General features: G+C 50.2%; 2 protein-coding genes across 10 annotated transcripts in view; one reads left to right on the forward strand and one right to left on the reverse strand.

Annotated features, from left to right (window-relative positions):
- Positions 1-5,758, reverse strand: part of SUPT5H (SPT5 homolog, DSIF elongation factor subunit) — a 33,432-nt gene extending 27,674 nt beyond the window's left edge. For 2 of the 7 annotated variants that reach the window (XM_025366504.1, XM_025366501.1), the window contains exons 1-2: positions 5,667-5,758; positions 5,329-5,490 (exon numbers count right to left, since the gene is read on the reverse strand). In XM_025366504.1, coding sequence (XP_025222289.1) covers positions 5,329-5,403 — 75 coding nt within the window. In that variant the 5' untranslated portion in view covers positions 5,404-5,490; positions 5,667-5,758. The remainder of the gene's footprint in view (positions 1-5,328; positions 5,491-5,666) is intronic. The other 5 variants (XM_025366505.1, XM_025366502.1, XM_025366500.1 and 2 more) reach the window with 4 other exon arrangements.
- Positions 5,759-15,508: 9,750 nt separating this feature from the next.
- Positions 15,509-18,459, forward strand: RPS16 (ribosomal protein S16). Of its 3 annotated transcripts, none has more exons than XM_025369100.1 (5): positions 15,509-15,681; positions 15,819-15,920; positions 17,839-17,935; positions 18,031-18,078; positions 18,178-18,459. In XM_025369100.1, the coding sequence occupies exons 1-5, from the start codon at positions 15,634-15,636 to the stop codon at positions 18,321-18,323; spliced, it is 441 nt and encodes a 146-aa protein (XP_025224885.1). In that variant the 5' UTR covers positions 15,509-15,633; the 3' UTR covers positions 18,324-18,459. The 3 variants fall into 3 exon arrangements, with proteins under 3 accessions (XP_025224885.1, XP_025224887.1, XP_025224886.1); XM_025369102.1 differs by having other exon boundaries at positions 15,819-15,869; XM_025369101.1 differs by having other exon boundaries at positions 15,565-15,681; positions 15,822-15,920.
- Positions 18,460-18,729: the final 270 nt, after the last annotated feature.

The following is an 18,729-nucleotide window of genomic DNA, read 5'->3' on the forward strand; positions in this document are numbered from 1 at the left end:
ATTTTTTAGTAGAGACGGGGTTTCACCATGTTAGCCAGGATGGTCTCAATCTCCTGACCTCATGATCCGCCCGTCTTGGCCTCCCAAAGTGCTGGGATTACAGGCTTGAGCCACCGCGCCCGGCCTGAAACACTTCTTGTCCCAAGCATTTTAGATAACATTCAATGTGTATTTTCTTCAAATCCATTCACGTTCTTAACATTTCTATGTTATGCAATGTTTCAAATTTTAAAACTTTTTGAAGGTTTGTCATAAACACAAGGTAACTATAAAGATAAAAGCAAAACAATGTTATTAAGACCCAGCAAGATACTGTTGCCTGCTGCAGGCTCTAAGCTCTAAGCCTAAGGCCTATTCTCCCACCCAGAGGCGTTCAAGACCCAGAAGCACTAAAATGAAATTTTCTCATGACCCAATCAAAACAAGACACACAACTGAAAAGGAAATATTCTCACTAAATGATTCAATGTAGCTTAAGGTCTTGTCTTTATTCCACCTAAAAGCACCTCTCATCATCCCCAACCTAGAATATACGGTACAGTCTTGGAAAACTGTGATCTAAAACATGAACCTACTCGGAAGCTGAGGCAGGAGAATGGCCTGAACCTGGGAGGCGGAGCTTGCAGTGAGCCGAGATCGCGCCACTGCACTCCAGCCTGGGTGACACAGCGCGAGACTCCGTCTCAAAAAAAATAAAATAAAATAAAATAAAAAAAAAATAAAATAAAACATGAACCTGCCAGACGCGGTGGCTCAAGCCTGTAATCCCAGCACTTTGGGAGGCCGAGGCGGGCGGATCACGACGTCAGGAGATTGAGACCAACCTGGCTAACACGATGAAACCCGTCTCTACTAAAAATACAAAAAACATTAGCCGGGCATGGTGATCGCGCCACTGCACTCCAGCCTGGGCGACAGAGCAAGACTCCATCTCAAGAACACCACCACCACCACCAGCAACAACATGAACCTGACCATTTGGTCCCCTGCCCAGCTTCAGCCAGCCTGGACTAGAAGCACATGCTCTGCCTGCTGCCTCTCCCCATTTCCCACCCTTCAGGACTGCCTCCCCATCACCAGGCCTCAGCTGCACTCAACTACTTGGACCATGCTCTCTCAGTGCTGGCCATCATCCATGCTGGTTCTTTGTATAAAAAGTCTCCTCTGGGGCTGGGTGCAGTGGCACGTGCCTGTAATCCCAGCTACTCAGGAGGCTGAGGCAGGAGAATCACTTAAACCCGGAAGGCAGAGGTTGCAGTGAGCCGAGACTGTGCCACTACACTCCAGCGTGGGAGACAGAGCGAGACTTCATCTCCAAAAAAAAAAAAAGTGTGCCCCCCATTAACACTTCAACTAAAATATTTCCTCCCTAGCTAGGCATGGTGGCTCACACCTGTAATCCCAACACTTTGGGAGGCCAAGGTAGGAGGATCACTTGAGCCCAGGAGTTTGAGACCAGCCTGGACAATCTGACAAAGCCCTGTCTCTACCAAAAATACAAAACTTAACCAGGCATGGTGGCAGATTCTTGTTGTCCCAGCTCATTGGGAGGCTGAAGTAGGAGGACTGCTTGTTCCTCAGGAGGTTGAGGCTGCAGTGAGTCAAGATCATACCACTGCACCCCAGCATGGGTGCAAAGTGAGACCCTGTCTCAAAAAAAAAAAAAAAAAAAAAAAGGCTGAGCAAGATGGCTCATGCCTGTAATCCCAGCACTTTGGGAAGCTGAGGCAGGCAATCACTTGAGGTCAGGAGTTCCAAGACCAGCTTGGCCAACATGGTGAAACTCCATCTCTACCAAAAATATAAAAATTAGCCAGGTGTGGTGGCGTACCCCTGTAATCCCAGCTACTCAGGAAGCTGAGAGAGGAGAACTGCTTAACCATGAGGTAGAGGCTACAGTGAGCCGAGATCACGCCACTGCACTCCAGCCTGGGTAACAGAGCAAGACACCGTTTCAAAAAAAAAAAACAAAAAACCAACCTTCCTCCTGCAGGCAGCCACCCCCGCCCCCTCTCCCCCGAGCAGAGTCAGCCACATCCTCTACGCTCACAATTCTCTGTGCTCCCTCCATCACAGCCCTGACCACCGTGAACCTCCCAATAGTAGGGTCCAGTTCATCTCAGGCACCGCTGGGTCCCCCAACATCACCCAGCCCAGGGCCAAGCACAGAAGACTTCAGAAATATTTGCTTAACACATAATCTTGACTAGCCCACAATGAAGCGCGTTTTAACAACCCAAACTATGACAGGACCACAGGCTGATTTCTAGGAACCTTGTCATCAGTCCCCCTCTGCCAGGTCCCAGAGAAGCCTCTTTACAAACCTGGCTCCTCCCTCCCAGTGGAGAGAGTCCCCGCCACTCTCTGCATCACCTCAGGGCTTGGATGTGCTCTTACTATCCTCAACATCCCCTGCAGTAACTGTGTATCTATAAAACTCTCTCTGCCCTGAGACTGAGATCTCCGTAAGGGAGGCTATGACCCCAACATGACAAGTCAAGGAACATTTGTTGAAATAAATGAACAAGTTACTGTAGCTGTGATGGGTGAACCAGCAGCTCCCTTCAAAAGTAGCTCATTATTTGCCATCCATCTCTACCTGTCTAGCCACAGAACCCTGTCCTGCAAGGACTATGTCACCATTTGGCTGTCTGAAAAGGTCATCCAATCCTGTCCCTGGCGGTGGGGACAGGCCTCACACTGCCCTCCTGCCTCACCTGGTAACTGAAGAGGAGCCAGCAGGGAGGAGTCAAGTATGGTATAGTGCTGGGGAAATGAGACTAGTACAGCACAAACGAGAATGTCCTAGACAGGAAATGGAACTGCGGATCTTGGTCTCATTTCCACCAGACTTTAACCAACAAGCAGTGTCTCCAAGCCATGAATCAGAGACCAAGAATCCAGTGCTACAGCTTAGAGAAAAGGCCCTCCCTGTCACTCTCCCACTCATCCCTCCCCCACCACAGCATCCCAATTTCTCCAACTATTCACTACCAGGCACCTCCCCAAAGGGCACAACAAAGACTGGCAATCAAATGTCCACATAGGATAAGCAGGCAACATAAATGAGTGGGACAAATCACCCAAAACACATGGCACTCTCCATCTACCAAACAATTTCCAGAACACAGCCACGTGAAATCTCTTCCTTTTCTTCACTCTGCCACGAGGCAAGCAAGATGATAAATGGCAACTAACATATCCTGGGAACTGGAGAAAATTCCCAGCTGTAAGTAGGACAGCCACTCATCAAGCAAACGGCTGCTCTGCAGAACAACCCTGGGTCCCAGAGTGCCAGCTCCTTCCACTTTCCCAGAAAAAGCAAGAAATCTTAATCTTTATGATAAATCTCCCTCACAAGCATTGGTAACTTATTTAAAAAGCCAATTGAAGTTTCTGTGCATCAAACAAGAGATCTATAATCACCCTGTGACCTATTTACTAGTTTATGATTGCTGCCTACTAAATGTCAACTCCAAAAAAGTAAAAATTTCCTACCAGACACCTGGGAAGTAAGTGGAACACAGTAGTAGATGGAAATACTGATTTGTTCAACGAACGAATAAAACGAAAATAAGTTTAAAAGGAGGATACTGGGCTTGGTGCAGTGGCTCACGCCTGTAATCTAGCACTCCGGGAGGCCAAGGAGGGTGGATCACCTGAGGTCAGTTCAAAACCAGCCTGGCCAACATGGGGAAACCTCGTTTCTACTAAAAATACAAAAATTAGCCTGATGTGGTGGTGGATGCCTGTAATCCCAGCTACTCGGGAGGCTGAGGTTGCAGTGGGCCGAGATCATGACAATGCACTCCAGCCTGTGCCAACCTATGGAGATGCTGTCTCAAAAAAAAAAAAAAAAAAGAATAATGGCAAATAAAAGAACATTTGAAATCAGAAATGCCCCAGGAAATGTTGGTTTTTTGGTTCCCGGAACAGAGGTACTCAAGAGACCCAAAGCCAGAGTGATCCTTTCAAAACATTAGATCATATCTTCACTTGCTCAAACTTTTTCGAGGTTTCATTTTACTCAGTTAAAACCAAATTCCTTACCACAGCTTTCAAGATCCTATATGACCTGGCTCCCATAAATTCTTTGTTGCACTCACTCTGATCCAACCAAACTGGACCCCCTTTTTTTAGGCGGTGGTGGGGAGACAAAGTCTCACTCTGTCACTCAGGCTGCAGTGCAGTGGTACCATCACAGCTCACTGCATCTTCACCTTATGGCTCAAGTGATCTTCCCACCTCAGCCTCCCAAGTAACTGGGACTACAGGAGCGTGCCACCAAGCTCAGCTAATATTTTTGTAAGACAGAGTCTTGCTCTGTCGCCCAGGCAGCAGTGCAGTGGCGCGATCTCAGCTCACCACAATCTCCGTCTCCCTGGTTCAAGCGATTCTCAGCCTCAGCCTCCTGAGTAGCTGGGATTACAGGTGGGCGGCACCAAGCCCAGCTAATTTTTTTGTATTTTTAGTAGAGACAGGGTTTCACCATGTTGGCCAGACTGGTCTTGAACTCCTGACCTCATGTGATCCACTGCCTTGGCCTCCCAAAGTGCTGAGATTACAGATGTGAGCCACTAAGACCGGCCTCAGCTACTTTTTTTATATTTTTGTAGAGACAGGGCCCCACTACGTTGCCCAGATTGCCCTCGAACTTCTGGGCTCAAGTGAATCTCCCAGCTTGGCCTCTCAAATCCTTGTTCATCCTTGAACACGGCAGACACACTTCCATCTTTGTACCTGCTGGTCCCCCTCACTGGAATACTCCACTTCCAGCTAACCACGACTCACTCCCTCACCTCCAACAAGTCATGCTGATGACCCTATTGCAAGTGCAACCAGGACTCTCCATTCCCCTTTTCTGTTCTCCTTTTCTCCAGAGTACCTTCTAGCTTACTATATAGTCCATTCCTTGGCTATATTTATTTACATTCTCGAAGGCAGACATTTTTAAAATCTGCTTTGTTTACTGGTGTACCCCAAAGACAAAGAATTGCACCTGGTATGTAGTGGGCACTACAAATAAATTTCTGGAATGACTAGACGTAACCAAAAAAAAAAACAACTAATGCTAAGTGCTTACTATATGCACACAGAGTAAACTTTAAAAACATCACCTGTTATCTCACTGGACCTAACACATTTCTCGCCTCCAGAACCTGTCCCCTTACTTGTCTTCGACTTGCCTAATTCTCTATCTCTTGCGATAATCTGGGAGTTCCCAGAAGCCAGAGTCCGCTGTGAACCCCTCGAGCCTCCCACAGTGGGCTTTCTACCCGGAGTCCTGCCCCCAGGTGCAATGTCTCCCCTGGCGCCCCAGCCACAGACCTCGGCCTCCTCGCCGTCACTGCTGCGCTCGCTGTCCTCCTCCTCGGAAAAGTTGCTGTCCTCGCTGTCCGACATCTTCCGCTGCTGCTGGGAAAGACAGCAGCCTCAGCGCGTCCCACAGTCCTGCTCGCCACCCCGAGCCTCAGTTTCCCCGCTGGTTCCCTGGGAGAAGAAAACCCCTTAGCGCGCTTCCGGCAGGCTTGTTTTGGCAATCGCGAACTGGAGTGCGGACCCCCTCCTACGCCACATGCTAGACCTCCCCAGTTTCCAAATCTGTTCTCTACACCTCCTCGGCCTCCGGCGGCCCCCGGAACTGCCACCTCTGCACACGCACTTACCGCTCGGGCTCCACCTCCGCCTTTGGTACCAGCTGCTGTTCGCACGACGCCCGGCTGGGGCTGACGGGTCCTCTCGCGAGAACCTTTCCGTTGGCCTCGCCTAACACGAGATTTCCGGGGCTGGCCCGGGCGACGCACTTCCAGGTCGCCATCTTGAGAGAGGCAGGGCTAGCCTAGGCGGAGTGAGGGAGCGACATCTGCGGAGGGTCGGGAGGGGAGAGGTTTTTTGTTTTAACCGCCGACTCGGCCTTTTCCAGGCTGGGACTCGTGTTTGAATTGAGTGAGCCGTTTGTTCGTTAGTCCAGAACACTAGCGCGGTAGGCCAAGCCGCGAGGAGGCCGGGAATCAGCGAATAGCAAACTATTAAAGAAACGAGGCTTAATCTCCTAGGCCCTCTAAAGCATCCCCAGGAGATACGTATCCCCATGTTGGAGAGAACGCTGAAGCTCAGAAAAATAAACTCAGTGGAAAGTGTCAGACCCAAGCGTCCTCGCCAAGTCTGAGTGACGGTGAAAGCCCTTGTTTTTCATTTCTTTTTTTTTTTTTTTTTGTGGAGTCGGGCTGTTGCCCGGCCTGGTCTCAAACTCCTCAAACCCAAATTCAAAAGCCATCCTCTGGCCAAGTCCTGCCAAAGTGCTGAGATCACAGGCGTGACCTGCCGCGCCCGGCCCAAGTCCCTATTTCTCTTTCCAGGCTTCCTAAGTTCATTTAAAGCCTAATTTATCTATTAGTAATGACAGCTGACAAGTGGTGGCAGAGTGGACAGGTGTAATGGAGAGATGAAAAATGAACCTTCCCCTGTAATCCCAGCGCTTTGGGAGGCTGAGGCGGGAGGATCACGTGAAGCCAGGAATTTGAGACCAGCCTGGGCAACAAATTGAGACCCCATGTATCCAATTTTTGTGTGGGTTTTTTTTTTAATGTGGTGTGGTGGCTTGTACCTGTGGTCCCTGCTACTCCAAAGGCTAAGGTAGGAGGATCACTTGAACCCAGGTTGAGGCTTCAGTGAGCTATGACTGCACCACTGCACTCCAGACTGGGTGATAGAGACCCTGTCTCTTAAAAAAAATAAATAAATAAAATAAAACAAATATTAAAAAATTAACCTGATAGGGGAAATTTTAAAAATCAGAAGCCTATGTCGGGCGCGGTGGCTCATGCCTGTAATCTCAGCATGTTGGGAGGCCGAGGCGGGCGGATTGCCTGAGGTCAAGAGTTCAAAACCAGTCTGGCCAACATGGTGAAACTCCGTCTCTACTGAAAATACAAAAAAGCCGTGCGTGGTGGCATGCGCCTGTAATTCTAACTACTCGGGAGGCTGAGGCAGGGGAATTGCTTGAACCAGGGAGGTGGAGGTTATAGTGAGCCGAGACCGTGCCACTGCACTCCAGCCTGGGTGACAAAGCAAGACTCTGTCTCAAAAAAAAAAAAAAAAAAAAAAATAGAAGCCTCAGGACATACTGGTAAAATTTCTCACCTAAGTATGACACACCTGGATTCAATTTACCTAAGCTTAATATATACCTACTTAGTTACTGGGGATTGGGGTGCAGTTATGATGGAAGCAGGCAGTGAATATACCTGCAGGTGCGTGTTTCTCCCCAAAAGCACACACACCCCAATCCAGCAAAACCAAATTGAGTCCCAGATAGATTGGGGAGGGGCTGAGCACTCTATAGAAAGGTGTTTCCTCTTCCTTAAGCTTGGTTCTTTTAAATAGCAGTTCTTGAAAATAGGATTCTCGGCCAGGCCCGGTGGCTCACGCCTGTAATCCCAGCACTTTGGGAGACCAAGGCAGGCAGATCACCTGAGGTCAGGAGTTCAAGACCAGCCTGGCCAACACGGTAAAACCCTGTCTCTACTAAAAAAATACAAATAGTAGCCAGGTGGTGTGGTGGCACACACCTGTAATCCCAGGTACTCAGGAGGCTGAGGCAGGAGAATCTCTTGAACCCGGTAGGTGGAGGTTGCCGTGAACAAAGACGGCTCCAGCCTGGGCAACAGAGCAAGACTCCATCTCAAAAAAATAAAAAAAAGAAAAGAAAAGAAAATAGGATTCTACAATAAAATCACTGCTGACGCTGCTGCAGAAAGGCATTCCCTGCAGAAAAGAGAGGGTACAGTCATTTCCCCCCTATAGAAGTTTCTTCCTTGGTGGCTCCACGGTTCTGAACTCAACTCTGGTAGCACATCACAATACTTCAGAAGATTTTAGAAAGAAAGAGTTGCATAATTAGCCCTAAACTGGAAAGATACAAAAATTAGGGCCGGGAGCGGTGGCTCACGCCAGTAATCCCAGCACTTTGAGAGGCCAAGGCGGGTGGATCACAAAGTCAGGAGTTCGAGACCAGCCTGGCCAACACGGTGAAACCCCATCTCTACTAAAAAGAAGCTGAGTGAAAGGAGATGTCCAGCATGATTCCATTCATATGAAACTCCAGAGCAAGCAAAACCAATGCAGACAATGCAGATTAGTGGATGTCTGGGGCTGGAGAGGGAGACGGAAATTGACTGGGAAGGGAGATAAGGAATGCTTTGGGGTGATGGAAATGTGGCCATCCAGTCCACTAGCCAGTGCACTCCAGCCCGGGTAACAGAGGAGACTCTGTCTCAAAAAAAACAAAAAAACAAAAAAAGGTCAGGTGTGGTGGCTCATGCCTATAATGCCAGCACTTTGGGAGGCTGAGGGGGGAGGCTCACTTGAGCCCAGGAGTTTAACATTAGCTTGGTGTGGCCGGGCGTGGTGGCTCACGCCTATAATCCCAGCACTTTGGGAGGCCGAGGCGGGTGGATCACGAGGTCAGGAGATAGAGACCATCCTGGTTAATACGGTGAAACCCCGTCTCTACTAAAAATACAAGAAATTAGCCGGGCGTGTTGGCGGGCGCCTGTAGTCCCAGCTACTTGGGAGGCTGAGGCAGGAGAATGGCGTGAACCCGGGAGGCGGAGCTTGCAGTGAGCCGAGATGGGGCCGCTGCACTCCAGCCTAGGCGACAGATAGAGCGAGACTCTGCCTCAAAAAAAAAAAAGATTAGCCTGGGCAATAAAGGGTAACCCCATCTCTACAAAAAAATACAAAAATTAGCTGAGTATGGTGGCATGCACCTATAGCCCTAGCTACTTGGGGAGTTGAGGTGGGAGAGTCACTTGAGCCTGAGAGATCAAGCCTGCAATGAGTTTTGATCATGCCACTGCACTCCAGCCTGGGCGACAGAGTGTGACCCTGTCTCAAAAAAATATATGGATAGATGCCGAGTCCAGCCTGTGCGGCATAGCGAAACCCTGTCTCTAAATAACAATAATAATATAGATGCTTGGGCTCCACCAGAGACCAGTTATCAAATTATCTGGGCTGGGGTCTGGCCATCAGTATTAGTTGAAAGTTTTCCAAGTGGTGGTCTGGGCGCGGTGGCTCACATCTGTAATCCCAGCACTTTGGGAGGCTGAGGCGGGCAGATCACAGGGTCAGGCGTTCGAGACCAAACTGACCAACATTGTGAAAACCCATCTCTACTAAAAATACAAAAATTAGCCAGGTGTAGTGGCGCACGCCAGTAATCCCAGTTACTCAGGACCGCGCCACTGCACTGTAGCCTGGACAACAGAGTAAGACTCTGCCTCAAAAAGAAAAAAAAAAAAAGCAAAGTTCTTCAAGTGGTAATTATCTGTAGCCAGGGATGTAGGGATGTGAGCCACAGGACCCTCCCTGTCCTCAAGGGATAGGGATGAGGTTAGAGAATACCTGTGTACTTCTCTGTCCCTTCCTGGAAGAAGAGAGAAGAGGGAGTATCTAAAGGACAGTGAGAATGGGGGCAGGTGGGGCAATTTAGCCAACTCCCTGCCCAAGAGCTCAGAGACTTCAGATCTTACCTTACTTTCCTCCTCCTTACCTCTTCCCCTTGGCTCATAGGGCTCCAGGTGGGGTCCTCTGGCCTAGAGGGAAGAAAAGGCTTAGGGTTTGGGAGTTGGAGCTGAAGACTATTCCCTCCCTCTCTCTACCCAGCCTCTCTGGGTGCACCTGGGAGCCCATGTCCTCCAAGGCTCAGGCTGTGGTAGGGTGCTGAGCACAAGCTCCCCGTAGTAACTCCAGGAGTTTGGCCAGAAAGAGGGGGACAGGTCTCTGGGGATGTCCTTCATAGGGCCGGCAACGGCCCTGGCTGGCCACTCACAGCTGGAACCCCAGAGGATCCAGCAGGTACTGTAGCTGCAACACAGCAGTTCCCACAGATGGTCCCTGCTCAGACCCAATCACAGATAGCTCCAACCTGAAGCAGCCTAGAGTCTCAGCAGGACACACAGTGGGGACAAAGTGACCTGGTATCTATGGGTAAGGGCATAAGTCCAAGTCCCCACTCCCAAGGTTTCTTATCTGTGGCCTGGAACAAACCCCTTCACTTCTCTGGGCCTCAGTTTCCTCATTTGTAAGTAGGGCTCTGGATAATCCCAACCTTAAGGGCTGACACTATCCCATACTGTACTTATGTGCAAGTTAGAAAAAGACACTCAGCTGGGCACAGTGGCTCCTGCCTGTAATCCCAGCTCTTTGAGAGGCCAAGGCAGGAGGATCACTTAAGCCCAGGTGTCCAGACCAGCCTGGGCAACATAGTGACACCCCATATCTAAAAAAAAAAAGGTCGGGCATGGTGGCTCACACTTGTAATCCCAGCACTTTGGGAGGTCGAGGCGGGCGGATCATGAGATCAAGAGATTGAGATCATCCTGACCAACATGGTGAAAACCCGTCTCTACTAAAAATACAAAAATTAGCTGGGCATGGTGGCGCATGCCTGTAGTCCCAGCTACTCGGGAGGCTGAGGCAGGAGAATCGCTTGAACCCAGGACGCAGAGGTAGCAGTGGGCAGAGATTGCGCCACTGCACTCCAGCTTGGTGACAGAGCAAGACTCCGTCTCAAAAAAAAAAAAAAAATTAGCCATTCATAATGTCACGTACATGTGGTCCCAGCTACTCTCGAGGCTGAGGTGGGAGGATTGGTTGAGTCTAAAAGGTCGAGACTGCAGTGAGCTGTGATTGTGCCACTGCACTCCAGCCTGGGGGACAGAGCAAGACCCTGTCTCAAAAAAACAGAAAAGAAAAAGACCTTCCTTAAGTTCCTTCTACCTTCTAAGGCTTGATTTTATCAGAACAAGATACTTTACTGCCATCTGCTGGAAACTGACAAATATGCAAATCTACAATGTCCAGGCTGTGAATACAGTACCGTCTTTGTAGATGTGGGATCTTTATGCAGTGTACAACGTTCACATCCATACATGGCAGTCGTGTCTATCTTATAGGATTGGTGTAAAAAGTAAATAAGCTAACATACTTAAAGCATTTAAACCAATATCTGGCACAGAGTAAGCACTATTTACATGTAGCTGTAGTCATCATTTGTTATTATATGCCTCCCTATTCTAGGTATTGGAGACAGCGGTGACCAAAATATATCTGTCGAGACTAGGGGCTGGGTCAGGAGACAGTCCCACTACCTCCTCCCTGCAACATATTCATATGGTCACACAGCTACCCTCACACATGGAGACCACTGAATTCTCTCAAAACCTCCAACTGCAGAATGAAGCAAATACAGTACTCACCGGAGATCATCTGGGGTGTAGAGGGTGTCATCATTTTTGTTTCCCTACAATTCAGGGGTAAGGAGGAGAATCAGATCTTGGAGGGAAAGAGGCTGACCCTTCCTCAAACACACCCCCTACCACGCCCCATCAATTGGCCCACCCCTGTCTGCTGGCTCCACTCCCCACTCACTAGTATCTTCAGAGGGCTGCAAGGAAGTAAAAAGGCTCCCTCCAGCAGAGGGGCATTCCTAGGTCCCCCCAGGGCTGTACAAGCAGGAGGATGATCCACAGAAGCAACACCGGCACCTTGCTCACTCCCAGACATTCTCTGGTGCTTGACCTGGGGTTCTGGAAGACAGAGGTACAGGAAGGTGGAGCAGACTGGAGGACTGAAGTGGGTGAGGGGAACTCCCCCTCCACCTCCCCCCGCCGTCCTATCCCGATTGTTCCACCCAAGCCACAGATAATTCAGGGAGTGTGCCCATAGAGGCTGGGGAAAGACGGTGACCCCAAAGTTGGGAGGGCCTAGGTCACAGCGCTCCCTGACTCCCAAGCTCAGGGACGATACAAGACTTAGCAAGAGTGTGAAGATCAATCTGGAGAGACCAGAGAACCTGAACTCCCCTGCCCAACAGGCCCTTAAGACAGTGCAGGCTAGGCCAATAGCCTTGGCTCACACCTGTAATCCCAGAACCTTGTGAGGCTGAGGTGAGCTTGAGGTCAGGAGTTCAAGAGCAGCCTGCCCAGCATGGTGAAACCCTGTCTCTACTAAAAAATACAAAAATTAGAGGCCAGACACAGTGGCTCACACCTGTAATCCCAGCACTTTGGGAGGCCGAGGCAAGTGGATCACCTGAGGTCAGGAGTTCAAGACCAGCCTGCCCAGCATGGTGAAACCCTGTCTCTACTAAAAAATACAAAAATTAGCTGGGCATGGTGGTGCATGCCTGTAATCCCAGCTACTCGGGAGGCTGACACAGGAGAACTGCTTGAACTCAGGAAACAGAGGTTGCAGTGAGCTGAGATCAAGCCACTGCCCTCCAGTCTGGGCAACAGAGCGAGACTCCATCTCAAAAGAAAAAACAAAAATTGGCCAGGCACAGTGGCTCACGCTTATAATCCCAGCACTTTGGGAGGCCGAGGTGGGTGGATCATGAGGTCAGGAGATCAAGACCATCCTGGCTAAAACAGTGCAACTCGTCTCTACTAAAAACACAAAAAATTAGCTGGGCGTGGTGGTGGGTGCCTGTAGTCCCAGCTACTCCGGAGGCTGAGGCAGGAGAATAGCGTGAACCCAGGAGGCAGAGCTTGCAGTGAGCCGAGATCGCGCCACTGCACTCCAGCCTGGGTGACAGAGCGAGACTCTGTCTCAAAAAAAAAAAAAAGGAAAAATTATTGGTCAAGTGTAGTAGCAGAGGCCCGTAATCTGGGCTACTCAGGAGGCTGAAGCAGAAGAATCTGTAATCTCAGCTACTCCAGAATCTGAAGCAGGAGAATCGCTTGAACCAGGGAGGCGGAGGTTGCAGTGAGCTCAGATTGCACCGCTGCACTCCAGCCTGGGTGACACAGCGAGACTTTTTCCAAGAAAAAAAAAAAAAAAAGACAGTACAGTTAAGAGTGTGTGCATCCTCTCGTCTGCCTCTGTCTTCATTGGAAAACACCTGTGCTAGCCTTTATCTATGTCTAGGTGAATATTTGAGGTCTCAGCTCTCCTTTTTCATTTATTTAATTTTTGAGACAGAGTCTTGCTCTGTCACCCAGACTGGGGTGCAGTGGTGCCATCTCAGCTCACTGCAACCTCCACCTCCCGGGTTCAAGTGGTTCTCCTGCCTCAGCCTCCCTTGTAGCTGGGATACAGGTGCCTGCCACCATGCCCAGCTGATTTTTGTATTTTTAGTAGAGGCGCGGTTTCACCATGTTGACCAGTCTGGTCTTGAATCCTGGGCTTGAGTGATCCTCCCGTTTTGGCCTCCCAAAGTCCTGGGATTATAGATGTGAGTCACTGCACCTGGCCTGTCTCAAGTATTTTGGAAACTTCATGCCTGCCTTTATCTCTTTTGTCTGAGGGTTGGCCTCTCTGCCTCTAACTCTGTCACTGGGCTTGTTTTGGGGGTCAATCTCTTAACTGTCCTGGTCTCTCCCTTTTCTCTTCCTCTTCTCCCTTGGCCCTTTCATCTTTCTCTCCTTCTCCACGTGTGCCTACGTTTCTCTGGGCTGTCTCTGTGTCCCTCCGGGTCAGACTCTAGGGACTTCCTTCCTCCCTCCTCACAGCCCGTCTCCTGCCTCACCCTTTTAAAGCTGGACTCCAGGCTGGATTTTCCTTGTGGCCCCAGACCTGCCCTCCAGTGTCTCCCTGTCTCCACCCTCTTTGGCAAGGTGTGCCACCACGTCCTTTTGAACCTTGGATCCCAGACCCTGTACTGCCAGAGAAACTGAGGCAACTGTGGGCTCCCTGTAGCCCTGAGAGAGGAATCTCTGGGCTGGGGAGAATCTTTATAGGGAGAGAGGCAGGGACATCTGCTGGCAGCCAGAGGACAACCCAAACCTGGGGTTCCTCAGGTGGGGTTGGGACTGGGGATGGAGAATTCTGTGGGGAGGAGGCCTAAGTGGAGGGTGATTTGGGGGAGAGGAAAAAGATGACTGGGAGATTCTGGAGAAAGAGATTCTAGGGGCCAGGCGCGGTGGCTCATGCCTGTAATCCCAGCACTCTGGGAAGCTGAGATGAGTGGATCACGTGAGGTCAGGAGTTCGAGACCAGTCTGGCCAATATGGTGAAACCCGGTCTCTACTAAAACTATAAAATTAGCCAGGCGTGGTGGTACATGCCTGTAATCTCAGCTACTCAAGAGGCTGAGGCAGGAGAATCACTTTAACCCGGAAAGCAGAGGTTGCAGTGAACAGAGATCATGCCACTGCACTCCAGCCTGGGGGACAAAGCAGGACTCCGTCTCAAAAAAAAAAAAAAAAAAAAGATTTGGCCAGACGCGCGGTGGCTTGTGGCTCACGCCTGTAATCCCAACACTCTGGGAGGCTGAGATGAGTGGATCACTTGAGGTCAGGAGTTCGAGACCAGTCTGGCCAATATGGTGAAACCCCGTCTCTACTAAAAATACAAAAATTAGCCAGGTGTGGTGGTGGATGCCTGTAATTCCAGCTACTCAGGAGGCTAAGGCAGGAGAATCTCTCGAACCCGGGAGGCGGAGGTTGCAGTGAGACGAGATCACGCCACTGCACTCCACCCTGGGCAACAAGAGCAAAACTCTATCTCAAAAAAAAAAATAAATAAATAAAGCGGGGGGGGGGGGGGATTCTAGGGTTGGGACGCAGAAGAGGTGAATTATTGGGGGAGGGTCTCTGAGGAGAGGGGAATTCTAAGGGGAGTAAAACTCCAGGGAAGGCAGTTGCTGGGAAGAGGAGTCTCGGAAGGGAAATAAATTCAGGAGAAAGGTAGATTTTGAGGGACGGGTCTCTGAGAGAGAAGTTTTTGTGGATTTGCGGGGCGGGGTGTTCTGGGAAAGGGGGACTTTCTGGGAAAGGGTGATTTTCTGGGAAAGGGGGATTTGCCGGGAAAGGGAGATTCTGGAGGAGGGAGATTCCAGAGGTACTGGGTCCTGACAAAAGGAAGATTCTGGCAAGGGTGACTGAGGGGACGAGGACCGAATGGAGGGAGATTCAGTGAAAAGGGGGGTCTAAGTTAAGCGCTCTTAAGAGTGGCCTTCTGAGAGAAGGATGGGAAACATTCTGGGATGAGGAGACTGAAAAAGGAAGAAAATTCTGGTGAAAAGGAGATTCTGAGGGGAGGGGGCTCTGAGGGGGAAAGGATTCTGGAGAGGATCCCCAAGGAGGGGGATTCTAGGGAGGACAGGATTCTGGAAGTCCTGAATCTGAGAATCCAGCCAGATTTCTTGCAGTAGATTCCAGAGGGAAGATTCTGATGCGGGGGATTCGGGGAAGAGTCCAGAGGGGAGAAAGCTAACAGTTAGTGGGAGGGTGGGAACAGATTTAAAGAAGGGACGAAGGGAGATTATTAAAGAGCCAGAACGCAAAGGAGAGCTGCGGCAATCTACAACTACCGAAGACGCGAAGCACATTCACGAAGCGTTCCCTTCAATCCGCACACTACACTCCCACGACCCGCCCCTTCCGCCCACAGAGCCCGCCACTTCCGCCTCACAGGGCACGCCCGCTCTGTGCTCCTAAGGGCCTTCCCGCGGCTGATCAGACGCCCCGCCCCTTAGCCGCAACAGAAGCCGTAAAGCTCTCTCCCGTCGCGACGCAGCGCTCAAGGCGCCTGCGCAGACCCTGAAAAGCGGCCAGGGTAGCCCCGAGCTTCCCTTTTCCGGTTGCAGCGCCGCGCGGTTAGGTTCTCTCGTTCACGCTCGCAGCCATGCCGTCCAAGGGCCCGCTGCAGTCGGTGCAGGTCTTCGGACGCAAGGTGAGCTAGACGCTGGGTGGGAAGGGGAGGGGAAGGAGAAGGTCAGGGTCTGGGAGAGGACGGTGGGCAGGAATACAGGGGGCAACATGGGAGCTGGAGCCCGAGCTCACGGGGCCACTCTGTCTTGTATCCCACAGAAGACAGCCACCGCTGTGGCGCACTGCAAACGCGGCAATGGTCTCATCAAGGTGAACGGGCGGCCCCTGGAGATGATTGAGCCGCGCACGCTACAATACAAGGTGCTGGCATCGGGCACCGGCGTTGGGTGGATGGAGGACTCTTGGAGATATAGTAGCCCGTGAAAGCTGAGGGGGCTGGTATCAGCAGCGGGATGTTTAGAAGTTGTATTGGTTGTAGAAAAGTGGGGTATTTGGCAATAGAGCCGGACTTGAGGTTCAGAAGATGTAAAAGCTGAGATGGTGTTGAGGATGAAGGGGTTGCTTTGAAAACTGGAATGTTAGGAAGTTCATCTAACTGGGATGCGGGGGGACCCAAAGGGTGGAGGAACACCAGTTTTATAGCTTTATTTTCACGAAGATCAATGTTTTGATCCTGATAAACCCCAAGCGTCTAAAGCAGCGTTTAGACATTGTAAGTGCTCAGTAAGTATTGAAATAGCTTGAATTTGGGTCTGTTTATTTTTTATTCTATTTATTTATTTGTTTTGAGAGGGAGTCTCGCTCTGTCGCCCAGGCTGGAGAGTGCAGTGGCACGATCTCGGATCGCTGCAACCTCCACCCTCCGGGTTCAAGCAATTCTCTTGCCTCAGCCTCCCGGGTGGCTGGGACTATAGGCGCACACCACCACGGCCGGCTAATTTTTGTATTTTCAGGAGAGACGTGGTTTCACCATGTCGGCCAGGCTGGTCTAGAACTCCTGACCAGCCTGGTGAGCCGTGCGGCCGAATTTGGGTCTGTTTAAATGCTTGCTTGTGAAAGGGGTTCTTCTGTTCCCTGTTTGGGACTCAGTTTCTTTGGCTCAGAATGGAAAGAAACCAGAGTCTGATTTCTGCCCCTTCTGAAGTTTACTACTTTTAAAAGGAAGAATATGTACATTGCAGGGTCAGTTAAAAAAAAATTTTGTTTTTAGATATGAGGTTCTTTTTTTAAGAAGAGTATCTTGCTGTCACTCTCCCTGGAATGCAGTAGCACAATCCGAATGAACTTCAGCCTTGAATTCCTGAGTTGAAGATCCTCCCATCTCAGGCTCTTGGTTGCCAAGACTACAGGCACATCACCATGCCTGGCTCATTTCAGAAATTTTTTTTTGTAGACATGGTGTCTCAGTTTGTTGCCCAGGCTGGTCCTTGATCTCAGGTGATCCTTCTGCCTGGACTGGGATTACAGATGTGATCACCATGCCTGGCCTTGAATTTAATAAAAATTCTGAGATTCCTTTGTATAGCAGATGTTGAATGTTATTATTGGCTGTCACTTTATTTGAAGGATTTGTATGTGTACCCTCTGTTGAGTTTTGGGGACATAGCAGTAATCCAGATGACTTCAGGTCTTACCTTCATGGACCTGCCAGCCTAGCTGGGGAGAAGGACTGGATCTAATACCAGAAGCTGATCCAAAGTGGTCAGAACTGGGGAAGGAGACCTGTGAGCTGAAAGCAGGTAGAGAAAGTATCCAGACAGAGGCACTGGTAAAAGACCTAGAGCTAGCTGGGAAAGGTCTAGGGACAGGGACAGGTTGTATTGTATTGTAATTCTGGAAATCTGTGAGGCTCAAAGAAAAGGCGGAGAGCTCAGGTGGGAAACAGAAAAGGCACCTGAACAGTCCAGGGGATGGCTTTCGACTGTTTGCAACACCCTTGGGAGTTTCAGAAGCCACTGGTATGCTGCTTACTGTTCAGCCTTCTAAGAACCAGTCTTAGAGACAGAGTGTTTGAGGTCCGGTGAGGTACACAAGTAGGAGGGAGCCCAGATCTTGTTCCCTTTACCTTGCCTATATTTCTTGCCATTTCAGCAGTCTCATAATCTGGCTTCTTTTACTTTTCTCTGTAGGGGGGCTCGGAGTGACACCCTGACCCCCATCCACTAGTACTTTGAGGCCAGTGGTGGCAGAAGCCACAGAGACAAGGAGAAGCCCAGTGAGATGACGAAGCTGCCCAGCATGTAACTGAAATCCCTGTTCAATCCCCCTGTTCCTTTAGCTGCTGGAGCCAGTTCTGCTTCTCGGCAAGGAGCGATTTGCTGGTGTGGACATCCGTGTCCGTGTAAAGGGTGGTGGTCATGTGGCCCAGATTTATGGTGAGTCCCAGGAACTGGGCGCATAGGGGAGGTGGCTCTGGGAGGGAGGCCTTCACAGAACTCCTGTATCCTTTATATGTGTGTCTTCCTTACAGCTATCCGTCAGTCCATCTCCAAAGCCCTGGTGGCCTATTACCAGAAATGTGAGTGAGCATGGGTCATTCCCATGAGGTAGGTGGGTGTGTGGGGATCCCGTCAAGGACTCTGATTATCTAAATCTTCGTCCCTACTCTTCTTGCCAGATGTGGATGAGGCTTCCAAGAAGGAGATCAAAGACATCCTCATCCAGTATGACCGGACCCTGCTGGTGGCTGATCCCCGTCGCTGCGAGTCCAAAAAGTTTGGAGGCCCTGGTGCCCGTGCTCGCTACCAGAAATCCTACCGATAAGCCCATCATGACGATCAAAATTCATCTGTATAATAAACAGTTTTTGAGGGATTTTAAAGTTTCAAGAACTGTGCGTGGCCTTATGTGTTGGTATCGGATGTTTAACCAGACAGAAATCAGTGAACATCCTCGACCTTTTGCCAGTCTGGATTTTAGCCCTCCCCGGAAGTGGTCACACTGGGCTTGGTGTGGATGGGTGGAGGCAGAAGGCAGGGGGTCTCTGTCTCTATACCTCCCGGAGAGTCCAGTGTGCAGGCACAACTGAGATGGGAGTGGTTTGGGCCATTGGTGGCTGCAGACCTTGGTGGATATATGGCTCATCCTTGTGAGTGTCTATTTTTTCAATCCCAGCCTCCCAAATATCTTGGATTACAGGTATCCATGGGTTTCACTATATTTGGTCAGG

This window comes from Theropithecus gelada, chromosome 19 (genome assembly GCF_003255815.1).
Source record: "Theropithecus gelada isolate Dixy chromosome 19, Tgel_1.0, whole genome shotgun sequence".
In the NCBI taxonomy this organism is placed as follows: Eukaryota; Metazoa; Chordata; class Mammalia; order Primates; family Cercopithecidae; genus Theropithecus; species Theropithecus gelada.